Source organism: Astatotilapia calliptera, chromosome 14 (genome assembly GCF_964374335.1).
Source record: "Astatotilapia calliptera chromosome 14, fAstCal68.1, whole genome shotgun sequence".
Classification (NCBI taxonomy): domain Eukaryota; kingdom Metazoa; phylum Chordata; class Actinopteri; order Cichliformes; family Cichlidae; genus Astatotilapia; species Astatotilapia calliptera.
This window is the reverse complement of record NC_137435.1, coordinates 8325586-8338262: the sequence shown is the minus strand read 5'-3', so window position 1 is coordinate 8338262 and position 12677 is coordinate 8325586. Positions and strand designations below refer to the sequence as shown.

Genomic DNA, 12677 nt, shown 5'->3' with positions numbered 1-12677 from the left:
ACTTATGATGAAAAGACACTTTGTCTGCATCAGCTACATATAAATGTAAACACGTGTAAAGATTGATGAATGAGGATAAATGGGAACCTGCCATATCACTTGTTACAGTTTCTCAGACTGCCTTGTACAGAAAGATTTGTTGAAGGTCAAAACCAAGACATGCTCTCAAAAATGGCAGATTACATCGCTCAACCAGACGGCCGTGAAGTAAGGCACTGATATATAGGTGAAGTGTAGTGAATGAGTGGTTAACTGAAAACTCAAGTTTCCTCCTTTTGCCTTGATTTTCTTTTCTTTTCTTTTCTTTTTTTTTTTACCTTTTTGTACATTTGTTCAGCTAGGATCGTCACAGTGTAACAGAGATTTGGTGATGTTCGTAGTTTCAACTAATTACAAAAGTGTTAGAAAACAGATGAAAGGCCATAAATAGGCAGGTTATTTTTTCTGTCTCTGCTGGTGCTCAATGTACACCAAAACTATCGACTGGTGTTGTTGTTCGCCCTGTTAATTGGGTGTCTCTCTTGCCTCTGTACCCTGAAAATGATCCCAGCACACATTAAAGAGGAACAGGCACTGTTGAGTCTATCAAATGCCTTTTTGAACTCGCTTTTAATAAGTGTGTGTCAGTGTGCACCACTTTCCAATACATTATACAATGCTTAGTGTCAGGCAGGGGGGCTATAATAAGAGAACAAGGTTCTTCTTTCATTAGTTATTGAACCCTCCTCGTATCAGAAGCACTCATTAGACATGGTGCAGACATATGCCACAACTGGGAGGCATATGAGGAGTCATTTGTAAAAGCCCAAAGGAGCTCTGCAATGTCATAGCCAGTTCATTTGTCTTCTTTGCCTCTCGCAAGATGTTTGGACACGTCGTTTGTGTCAAGCTTTCTGTTACTTTCTTTGGAAGGAAATGAACCTCAGAGGCTACCCGTGAACCTTGTGGGATACACAGTCTGTTTTTAATCAAGCAGCCTTGCTATCAGCCATCACATTCTGACCATGATGTTCTTATTAGGTTGACAGAAGCTGACTGATACAAGCTATCAGAGCAAATGCACATTTTCCTTGTTGCTGCCTTTTTTGCTTTGCTTCCACTTGTGCATCTTTATCAAAGAACACCTTTTTTGTTGTATGTGTTCCACTTCAGCTTTTCCTCATAAAACATTCAACACAGTCCAGAGAGAATGCTGTTTAGATAGATGCCTGCTATCCAATTTGTTAACTTGAGTTGCCTCTGAGTCAAATGTGTCTGCATTCGGTATTAAGAATGTCTGGTTTTGCAAACATTGGTTCCAGGCTCTAGGAATGCTAGAAGTGGGTTTGCTGTTGCTGAATACAAACTTGGCTATCCAAGAAGCGAGCTGCATTGAAACTATAAGGACACATGCATATGCTGGTGGTTGTTAAGCCATTTTTAAATAATTGCTAAATTGAACCAAGTAAATAATAAATGTACAAAAAAATATTTAAGCATTCATGCTGTAATGTCATCCATCCACCTGCCATATTTTCAGGTCTATGCTGTATAATCAGCATTCTGATATTGGCTGTGTTTATTAATTTGTTTTAAAGGAAAACATTCTTAACTTTCAGTAGTCTACTTCTTAGAATTGTCTTTCATTTTTTTTCGACTTTAGGCAAAAACAGCCAACTTTTGCTTGAAAATTTCCTTTGATGTCTCAGATTTTCTTAAAACCTACAGGGAATGCTTACACTTCATGGCCCCATAATAAAGTTTTTTATGGCTTTTCTTTCATGTAATTACTTGGTGGACACTCATATTAAACATGCGCAGCCATGCATGAGAACACACCGGTCTCATCCACTGGCTTCCCACATTAGCTGTTTGGGGGGGCTAGCCAATCAAAAGACAGTTAGCTTAACCTCCTAGGACCTGGCATCCACATATATGGACATCACATTTTGGGTTGTCTAGACCAAAATACAAGATTTTTGCTCTACAAGTGCCTGATATCCACTTACGAGGACATTATACTGCCACTGTTCTATCAAAATTTAAAACGAATGTCCTTGAATGTGGATCTCATTTTTCTCCAAAACAAAAATCAGTAAAAAAAATGTTTTTACATTCATCAGGTCTCAATCAGCCCATATAGCAAAGATTTCAAGCATGCCATGAAAGAGTTCGGGTATTAGGAGGTTAAAGAAGGTAAGGTGGTGGCCTGAACGTGACAAGAGCTAAAATGGTTTGTTTCAGTTAACAAAATAAGAGTTAAAGAGAATAAGATAAATATGGGTTTTTATATTAGCGGCTCTAATAGAATACAAATTTGGAGCTGGAATGTAGCATAATAGGTCAATAAGTTGTCAAGATGTGGTGTATGTGAATGTACTAGGTGTGCTGCACCAAACACATGGGTATGTGTCGAACAGAAACTAATTTGGGGACATCCACATCATTCATCGGTGTCTGTTTCCTTCATGAACCTTTTTAAATACGTCAAAGTCACCTTGACACAGTGACCGGGTAAGTAGAGTGCTTGTAGGGGGGTTGGCAGCCAAAGAAGCCAAGCCTTTTTGCAGATCAGTAGTGAGAGTTCTGAAGAGCTTGCTGTGGGTCCATTCTATATCCCCAACCTCTCTCAGGATCATTTGCATCAATTTTTCATCAATTTTTGTGTGAATTCTTAAGATATGAAAAATGGGCTTGGGGCTAGGCTTTTGAAAATGCTTTTTAGCTTTTCTCTCTGTTGATGTTCATGTTGAAAGGGAGGACTAACTATTTTCACTTTGACAGTATTATTCTACGCGTGCATGTGTGTGTATGTATGCATATATCATTCTTTTGTTTGTTTGATGTATAATATAATGCTAAGACACTGATCAAGTTATATAATTAGACCTGAATCCATGTAACCCTCCACTGTGTGCCCAATAAAACTAGATACACAACAAATGATGCAATTTTCTCTCAAGCATGAGATGACACTACAAAATCTGTTTCCAGCTGTTACCAGCTAAATGCCCTTTAAATTTTGAAGTTCTAGAATAAGAAAACTACTCCCAAGGAAAGACATCTAGGGGAGCAAGGAATCACCCTGCTGGTAACTGGCATGCTTTTATTTGAAAGAAATGGAGCAGAAACCATCACAGAAGAAACAACAAAAACTCTATTTCCCTTATGTAAAAACATGAATGCTCCTACTTGGACCAACTTTGTGCTGTAGCTGGGGTTTTGGTACTGTCTGATCAATCACTAAACCCACACTTGAAAACTCAGTCACTCAATCCAAATGCATTCATTTCAGTATTTAACACCCATGAGTTATTTCCCCTATCCCATCAGGTCACACAGCAATGGGAAAAGTAGTTTTTCCCCTCTAGTGAGCTTCGGCTAATGAGTTCAGCTTAGCAGTAGATGTGCAAGTTGGCTTCTTGGAACTCCCTGTATTGCTACCAGTAGGTGCTTCATGGAGTCACTGGATAGGATAAGATACAAACACTTTACCTTCATGCCCCTTAACCATTGAAAACTAGACAAATAGGAAGAAAATATCTATAGTTTGTGAATTTTTAAATTGAGTGTTGTACCTGGGGTAGCACAGTAGTGCAGTGGTTTGTACTGGTGCCTCACAGTGAGAAGGTCCTGGTTTTGATGTATTTTCATGGTCTCCCTGTACTTATGTGAGTTCACTGTTTGTACCTCAGCTTCCTCCCACAGTCCAAGGACATGATTGTTAAGTAAACTGACCAGAGGTGTGAATGTGAAAATGTTTCCTCCTGTTGTGCTTAATTTATGATATAGTATAGTGTCTCTTATCTTACGCTAATGTGCAGTTATTCAAAAAATCCAAAAGCTTGTTATGGATGACACTTTGGCTACGTTCACACTGCAGGTCTTAATGCTCAATTCCGATTTTTTGATCAAATCCGATTCTTTTTTTTGTCTGCGTGTTCACACTACAAATAAAATGCAACAGCAAACGCTCTCTAGTGTGAACGCTCAAAGCGGCCCGCATGCGCAAAAGAAGTCACACACAACGGCTCTGTTTAGACCCAGAGCAAACAATATTGTTTGACTGATGGCCCTTAATATAAAGACTTCGGACTTTACGTTTCCCAATTTTTGCTTTAAGTTATTTTGTTATTTACATAATAATGTAAATAACCTAATAATTATCCTTATTGCTGTTTTAGAGAGGCGCGGTGCTTCAAAGGATAGTTGCAGATTTCTGTCAGAATCTGCAGATTATAAAATACAAATAAAATGTTCACGTTGTCTTCCCAACAGTTTCACTGACATCTACACTGGATGGCCAGGAAGCGTTCGCGATGTCTTATCGGGCGCTTCTCCGGAGCTGATAATTGGCATCTGTCTTGTGTCGGTGACATAAAAGACGGATTTAATGCGACATGACCGTTCAAACAGCAGTCGCTTTCTAAAACATCGGATATGTATCGGATTCAATACCACATACGAAAGTGACCCAGATCGGATTTGTGCCGTTCACACTGTCATACCATGATCGGATATGGGTCGCATAAGGTCAAAAAAATCTGATTTGATGCGCTTTCGCCTGCAGTGTGAACGTAGCCTATGTATGGGTCAGATCCTAACTGGTTTGTAGAAAAATACAGCATGAGAAGTCCTGATGGTGGGCCGCAGTGGCCCTTTTTCATTGTTTTTAATTCTTGGTTTCACTTCAGCTCTTTGCATGTTAGAACTTTAGTCTTCTCCTAGCTGGCAAGGACCAACAACAGCACAAGCAAGAGTAGCCCACAGACCGGTTTTTGTGACTCTTCCCCTTGGTGACAGTAAACCTCTACAATGTTGAGCATGTAAACATGTTGGAGCCCTTAGTGTGTCCAGGTTAAACGATGGATGGATGGAACGGAGGAAGGAGTTTGTGTACTCTGTGACTTTAAAAACTGGATCTCCAGAAAGGCACTGATTGCCTTTGGTCATGCTCCTAAAGTGACGTACCACCTTTATGCTTGAACAGTACGTACTATTCCACTGAAAACTGCTGTATGATTTCTGGGTCGAAGTCCGAGACTTAACTCTGAAAGATTCAAGATTCAAAGCTCTTATTTTTAACCAATGATGACAATACACATGAAGGATGGGCAATTTTGTCATAGAAACGGATGTTTGCTGCACAAATTGACGTCAACATGGCCAGAACAGGGAGTAATTAAAAACTAGCAGGAGCACTGTCTTATGTTACCAACTGTAATGCAGGATCTCTAGCTAACTAGATAACAAAGTTTGAAGACTAGTAATTATTATCTTTTTTTTTTCTTTTTTTTTTTGTTACTGTGGTTATTTAAATTACTTTAACGGCTTCCTTATGAAAATCACTTCTAAATGTCCTGCAACTGCTGAAATATGGTCCACTGGAGAAAACTCTGAAGAATTAGAACGGGCCTTACAGACAGCCACTGATTCCTGAAAGATGGCAAGTACAAAGTGATACTAATTACAGGTTGCTAAACATACAAACAGTCTCGCAGGCAGCAGAATATTCTTCCTAAGATGCCAAGCAAGAGCAGATAGCTGCCAGGCTGCATAAAGAATGCCAGACAAATGGCAGATATCTAACACAAAGCAAAGCAATACAGGGACAGTCTGTCAGACCTCTAGATGAGAATTTACCCAGCAAGGCAGCCAGTACTATCAGACTCGTGGAATGGCTGCTTACAATGTTCTGCTACACAGTATAAAGATGTAATTTCTGCACAAGTCCAACACAGCACCTGTGTGCATCAAGGCATGTGTGATTTGGCTTACTGAAATCACTGTTTTACTGGAGAGCGGTTAAACTGAAAATAAAAAATCAAACTGTTAGAGAACATTTCAAGCACACACTGTAGTAGCCTCAAAAGTAAAAAAAAAAAAAAAGGTGTCCAAGTAAGTCATAGTCTCCCAAAATTGCCTTTAGTTAATGCATGCAAATCTGAATTTGAAAGAAATGTGATTGATAAATAAATCAAGTTTAAGCCCAGAATGTGGTTTCATTGATGTTGACACTCCTGTCAGTGTCTCTGTCCCCTGTTAGATTATAGAAGGTTTTGAAATGTGTTAAACGAGCCACCTCATTTGTCCTTTTTGGTCTAACAAATGCACCCCATACATCGGGTTGTCTGGTGACACAGTTTGGGCATCACACTTCTCGTGGAATGAACTGTCAGCTTCTAAAATTTATTTGGTCTTATCTGCAGCTTACCTGTGATGTTGGTAAAACAGGGACTTAAATCTCTCTCCACGCCAACCCTAACAAGTTGACATGTCACCTAATGCAAAATCTAGAAACACGGCAACTTATGGCTTCTTTTGGCTGGAAACTGAGTGTAAATACACACTGTAATACCGGGCACAGCTACAGCCAGCATGAGGGGCAAATAAGCTCTGATGAGGAGCAACTAAACATGATTTTTTTTGTTATTTTATTTTATTTTATTTTATTCTGGCAGTGTGCACTTGCAGGTAGAACAGAAACACCCATGACAGATTACTTTGTCTTACCCTACAAGCAGCAATATTAGGCTTTTACTCTATTAGTGCTCCCTAACCAGGTTTCACTGTCATGGCAGAGCTTTACTATGAGGACAGTGTAATATGCAATTTGCTTTTGTATTAACACCACAGACCAAGTGATAACTTCATTGAACTGCATAGATAAGTGGTGCATTGCATTGGTACAGAGATCTAACTTTCTCACCGTAATTGGACTTGATGATAAATGGCATTGTGGGTCCTAATGTGGCAGTATGGTTTCATCTTGGGCCTCTGGCTCTCACTGGCTATTATCTCCATCCCGTGAGGATACATTGTGTCTGAGCCTTTGTTGGCTCTGCGCAGTGGAGTGGAGGACCTAATCTATTTATCACAGGGTCTGCGTGACCACCCAGCCAGCCTGCTATATCGGATCATACCAGGCTCTCTTGTGATCTTTCTCTAGGGATGGAGGAAGTACCGATGTAACATGCAGCTTCACACCTGTCAAACAGTGCTGGTGTTGGTCATCCCTGAGGAATGGAGCACAGAAGGGAATGCATTTAAATGTATTTTTGTGTCATGGCTTTCTTGGCCAAAAGAAACTGGGATTTTGTGGGGGGGGTTTGCCACAGAGGTGTAATCCTCAGGTTTTAGTGTTAGATAAACCTATAATACATTTTAAAGATAAAGCATTATTAAGGACATGAGCTGTCTAGTGTTTGTGTGAAATTTTTCAGTTTTAGATGTTATTGAAGTGTTGTTGAAGCATGAATCTGGGTCTTCTTGCTGCTTCACCAATTTTTTGACATGATGAAATTGCAAAAAATAAAAAGAATTGAAGGGCCCTTGGTATGGTATTGAGACAGGGGGAAAACTCTGTGTCTGACCTTTGTAATTCAGGATACTGTCATTCAATAATACATTAACATTTTAATTGATGAAGGAAATCAGCCTTACTAGGAGCTTATGTGGTTCACTCTATTTAACTAGACAGTGAAATGCCCCCTATAACACAGCAAAAATACTTTTGATGAGGTAAAACATTTGTCAGACAGGAGCGTCTTTCATGGTGGGCCTATACAGCTGCCAGCCAACTGGCACCATGAATACATACAGTTGAATTATTTCTGTTAACAAACCCTTTACATGCTGTATATTCTGAAGTGTAGCTCAGGAAGTAGAATCATATTTTACGTACTACAAAGACACTCCGTGGATACAAATTTATCGCAAAAACAGAAACCTTCATTAGATTTATATTTATAAACACATAGTAGTCACAAACTATTACAAACCGTTGTTGGAGTATGGAGAAGATCTGGGCCTGGCCTAAGCAGAGGCAGCATCTAATCAGTGTAATGAATGTCATTCGTGTCTCATCCCTGGTGCTTTGCTGCTGCCTCCCAGTTTGGCATCCATGTATGCAGTGTTTCATTTGGTCCTCATTACACACACTGCATATAGACAACCAAATATTGAGTTTTTACTGATGTTTCCATGGCAACACACCTCTCAATGGAAAGAGTTGAGGTGTGTAGTGTACTTTGCCTTGAGAGGCTGTTAGAAATCGGATGACTCGCCCAGTCAGGAACGGGGAGACTGGGGCCATTTATGGAATCCACCTCCTCTGTCCTCCACCGACACAGTCCAGTCAACAGACACAGTGAGCATTTGCATGCTTTGTAGCACACCGTGGGCTACACTACAACCACAGTTAACGCTTTCAAATTCAAATAGTTTATTGGCTTCTTTTTTTTTTTTTTGTACAGTCTTTGACCTCTTGTTTGTAGGACATTGTAAAACAATGAAGATGAGGCCAAAGCAAGTAGAAGTGTAGGATTTATCTCATCCTCAAGAGAGGAAACTCCATTCCTTGCGCAGTGTTTGTTTACCCAAGTGTGGCGTGAAATCCTATCACTTCAAATACACAGAGATGGGCTTGGTAATATAAAACGCTTGCCCAGTGATCGAGTGAAAGCATGTGATGGAAATCAGAAAACTTAACCGTACACTGTAAGCCACTGATTTGTAGTTTGACAACTGGTTATTTGAATTGGTTTTCTCCTCAATTTAGTCACTGTACTTAATGAAAACACCGTTCACTCTCATTTGCGCTCCATCTCCGACATAATATAAGTTTGGTTATCAATATGTGAATGTCCTGTAGGGGTGAAAATTAATCTCTGGTGCCTAAAGTGCACAGTGAGATGTGTGAATAATTCACAGCTTTTGCTTTGCCTGACCTTGAATGTGTGTGCTTGTGTGCGCGTGTGTGTGTTTTTCTAGCTGGGAAGTGTTGCGGTTCCTGCTGTCAAACCTGCGCTGGTGGATGGAGGAGTACCACTTTGACGGCTTCAGATTTGATGGTGTTACTTCCATGCTGTACCATCACCATGGCATCGGTAAGACTGGTTTGTGTGCACCTTATATTTCAGAGCTGTGTGGTGTGAGTAAAGCCTGTCATCCTGCTCTTGTTTATAACTCGCAGTGGAGTGTACACCACACACTCCCGAGTGTTAAAGATTAATTTGAGCTTTGTTGAGAGGTCTAACTTATCCTATCCATCATGAGGGAACTTTTTTTAAATTTTATTTTATCAAAGTGTTAATGTAAAGGCTTAATATAAAGGTGAAAGGTTAATAGAAAGGTCAAAAACGTCATCAAAACAATTTTTTTCTTTTTTTTTGTTTGTTTGTTTGTTTGTTTGTGTTTTTTTTTTGGGGGGGGGGGGGGTTTGTTTTGTTTTTTTACCAAATTATATTTAGAGAAATTTGGTCTGGTAAAACAAAAAGACTGTTGTCTGAATTGAGATTTTAAATAAACGAAATTAAAATATACTTGGTGTAAAACGTAACCTGTATGCCGTCAAAAGTTGGGATAGGACCATTAGAAATGTTGTCATGGAGGTAAACAATACATTTTGTTTAGCAAATGTTAGACAACATTGGTGAACGATTTTCAGAAGTTGTCTGCATAGTGGATTTTAATGTGCTGAGTGCAAATAGGCCAATTAAAACATCTGATTAGCTACAATTTATAAAATGTGTAGTTTTATGTCTTCTCATCTGTATGTCATTGCTTCATGTGATAACATGTAACATTTCTTTATGTAACAATATATAGCAGGGTTATAAGATATGAAAATCTTTATTCTATATTTGGGAATTTCCTATGTTATAACATTTGATGCAACAGCAACAGTTATAATGGTAGTATTAGCAACAAAGTAGCAGTGACAGTAACTAAAGGTAAAAAAATAAATAAAGAAATATGCAAAAATATATGTTTAACAACTGAATGTCTTTAGAAAATTGCCTGACAGAGCAGGTCTAGATGAGATGTTGTTTCATGGAAAAACACATTACTTGGCAACAATATAGTTTTCCTTCTGCTAGAAATGTCAAATCCAAGATCAGAGTAGAGGGCAAAAGGTCAAATGGAGAGATGATAATATCTGAACTTTGACAACTGTGTCATACTTGATACAAATCCAGTTCAAACAAGCCTAATTATAGCAAAATTAGATTAATATTTTGAGCTGAGTCTGAAAATTAGCGCTTACCTTCATTTTTGCCAAAATTCAGGGGTCAGAATGTATTTTTGGTGTTAGAACTGCTCTGCTAGCATGCTCATGAAAACCAGAACCAACAAATAATTTTAAGTATCATTTTCAGTTTCTGCAACTCAAAATTAGTACAGTTTGACTACTTTTAATTTGGAAGAATTTTGACTGTACACTGTCTTGGATGCACTTGAATAATATTCAGTGATTAATACTGTCCACCTTTTAAAAATAAAACTTTAGTTCTCATTATGCCAACAAAACACATTTTTAAACATGCCAAAAAGTGAGATAAAGTGAGATCAAGAATATTCATCTGTATTTAATCTTAATAATAATTGCTCCAGAGTTTAAATCTCTCCGCGTACCCTACAAGTTCTGGTAAGAGCTGCTCTTTAGTCTCTAGAGGCATTTTTATTAGTTTCTTATCCAAAGGACCCTTCGGCCTTCATTAAGATTACATTTATTTCACAATTTTAGGACATTTTAGAAATATGTCAAGAAGAGAAAGCAAAGCGGTAGCATCAGTTAAAAAAAAAAAAATCTGTAGTTTGGGTGAAAACATGAGTGTTCACTGTGTGGGTGTTTACAGGCACAGGTTTCACAGGGGACTACAGCGAATACTTTGGCCTACAGGTAGATGAAGATTCTTTGGTTTACCTGATGCTTGCCAATCACATTCTTCATACCCTTTATCCTGACTGCATCACTGTTGCAGAGGTAAAAACCCACTGCCACACACACATCTTTGCATTCACTAACTTTGCAATGACACTGCCCAGAGCTGTTATTAATTAAAAGAACTTATTAGTTAGACATAGCTTACTTGCGTATTCATTGCTGTAATTAAAAGGTAATGCAAAAGGAAATGGGGTGTCGCTCTTTCCTTTTTTTTGCCTGTGGTGTAGGAATTTCACCCCTTAACATGTGAGTTGTGGGTATTGATAAAATCTTTGTTGAAATCTGTGCCCGCAAAGTAGAAATGTGATATTAAATAATAAGACTTTCCTATAGGATGTGTCAGGGATGCCAGCTCTCTGCAGAAAAGTGGAGGAGGGAGGACTTGGTTTTGATTACCGACTGGCAATGGCTGTCCCTGACAAGTGGATTCAGGTAAGGTGATTCTAAATTGATTTAATGTATTTTTATTTATATAGCACCAAATTACAACAACAGTCACCTTGGGGTGGTTTAAAGTGTAAGGAAAGACCCTACAATAGAGAAAAGTCCTGACAATCAGATGACCCCCTTAGAGCAAGCACATGTGGTTCCTTTAAATCTATCTTGGACATATTGGGAAACATTTGCAACTTTGAGAAACAGTTGATATGGTGCCAGTTTAGCTCAGTGGATGAGCAGGCGACTACATGCCGTATGGCCGGAGAGCAGTTGGCCCTTTCCTGCATGTCTTGCTCTCTCTCTCCCCGCTTTCTTGTCTATCTTCGCTGTCCCTATCCAATAAAGCCTTAAAAAATGGTTGATTTTGTGCAATGCTGCGCTTTTATGTATTATAGACAAGGAGAGTTGATGCACCTAAAATGACAAAAAAATTCCCCCCAAAAAACTTGTGATATAGAAAAAATGTGAACAGCATGCAGTGCAAATGTTTAAACTCGGCATTCAAGGCAGCATTTCAAATGTTGAAATTACAAACATTTATTTTTTTAAAAGCCTTCTACTGTGTATTCATTTTAAATTTAATAGCAGAAATAGCTGTATAATTCAGAAAGTTGCCTGCAAGACTGTAAAGGTTGTGTGCTCAAAAGTACACACATACATATACACACCTGTTGGAGCTTCTCACGACTAATTAGGTTAATTAGGAACAGGTCATTAACATGATTGGGTGTAAGAAGAACATCCCACAGAGCCAGGGTTTCTCAGTTTAAAAAAAAAAAAGCGTGAAGAAGGGTTTACTATTCAGTGAAAAACTGTGTAGGCAAAGTAGTTTAATTTAAGAACAAAAAAGAAAGAATTTCTGGATTTCGTCATTTATGGTACACAATATCATTAAAAGATTAAGAGAGTAAACATGAATCTCTGTACTCGAGGGATAAGGCTGACAACCAATAATGAATGACTGTGATCTTCAAGGCCTCAGGGAGCACTGCATTAAAACATGATCCTGTTGTGGAAATTACTGCGTGGGCTTAAGAACACTTTTGAAAACAGTTGTCAGCAAATGCAGTTTGTCCCTGCATCCACGTATATAATGATTAAAATTATACCAAAAGAAAAAAAACCAGATAAACAAGACTCACAAAGAATGCCTTCTCTGGTTACAGTCCTAATGTATGATTGACTGAGACACAGTGGAACGCCACACTAGCTCTGATGACTTAAAATTTTAAATTATTTTTGGATATCATGGACACCAGAGCCTCAGGGGAAGGGGAAAGAAAAGGACCATGGCTTGTTGAGAGCAGATAGTTGCAAAACAAGCATTGGTGATGGTATAGCAATTAAGTGAACAAGGCACGGTTACTTTGCACATCTCTCATAAGGCACCATCAGTGTTGACCGATATACAGTCGAACCTCGCCTACTCGCAGTCAAGTATTTGCTGATTTTTTTTCGATTTTTCTTTCACACAGCACATCTGAACTATTCCCTAATTATTTTCATTAGTATGATAGTTTAAAATATATAT

The 12677-nt window shown here is 38.7% G+C and overlaps 1 protein-coding gene across 1 annotated transcript in view; it reads left to right on the top strand.

Moving 5' to 3' along the window:
- Positions 1-12677, top strand: part of gbe1b (glucan (1,4-alpha-), branching enzyme 1b) — a 105522-nt gene that overhangs the window by 31697 nt on the left and 61148 nt on the right. The window contains exons 8-10 of the mRNA XM_026193026.2: positions 8752-8867; positions 10620-10747; positions 11042-11140. Of these exons, the coding sequence (XP_026048811.2) occupies positions 8752-8867; positions 10620-10747; positions 11042-11140 (343 nt within the window). The remainder of the gene's footprint in view (positions 1-8751; positions 8868-10619; positions 10748-11041; positions 11141-12677) is intronic.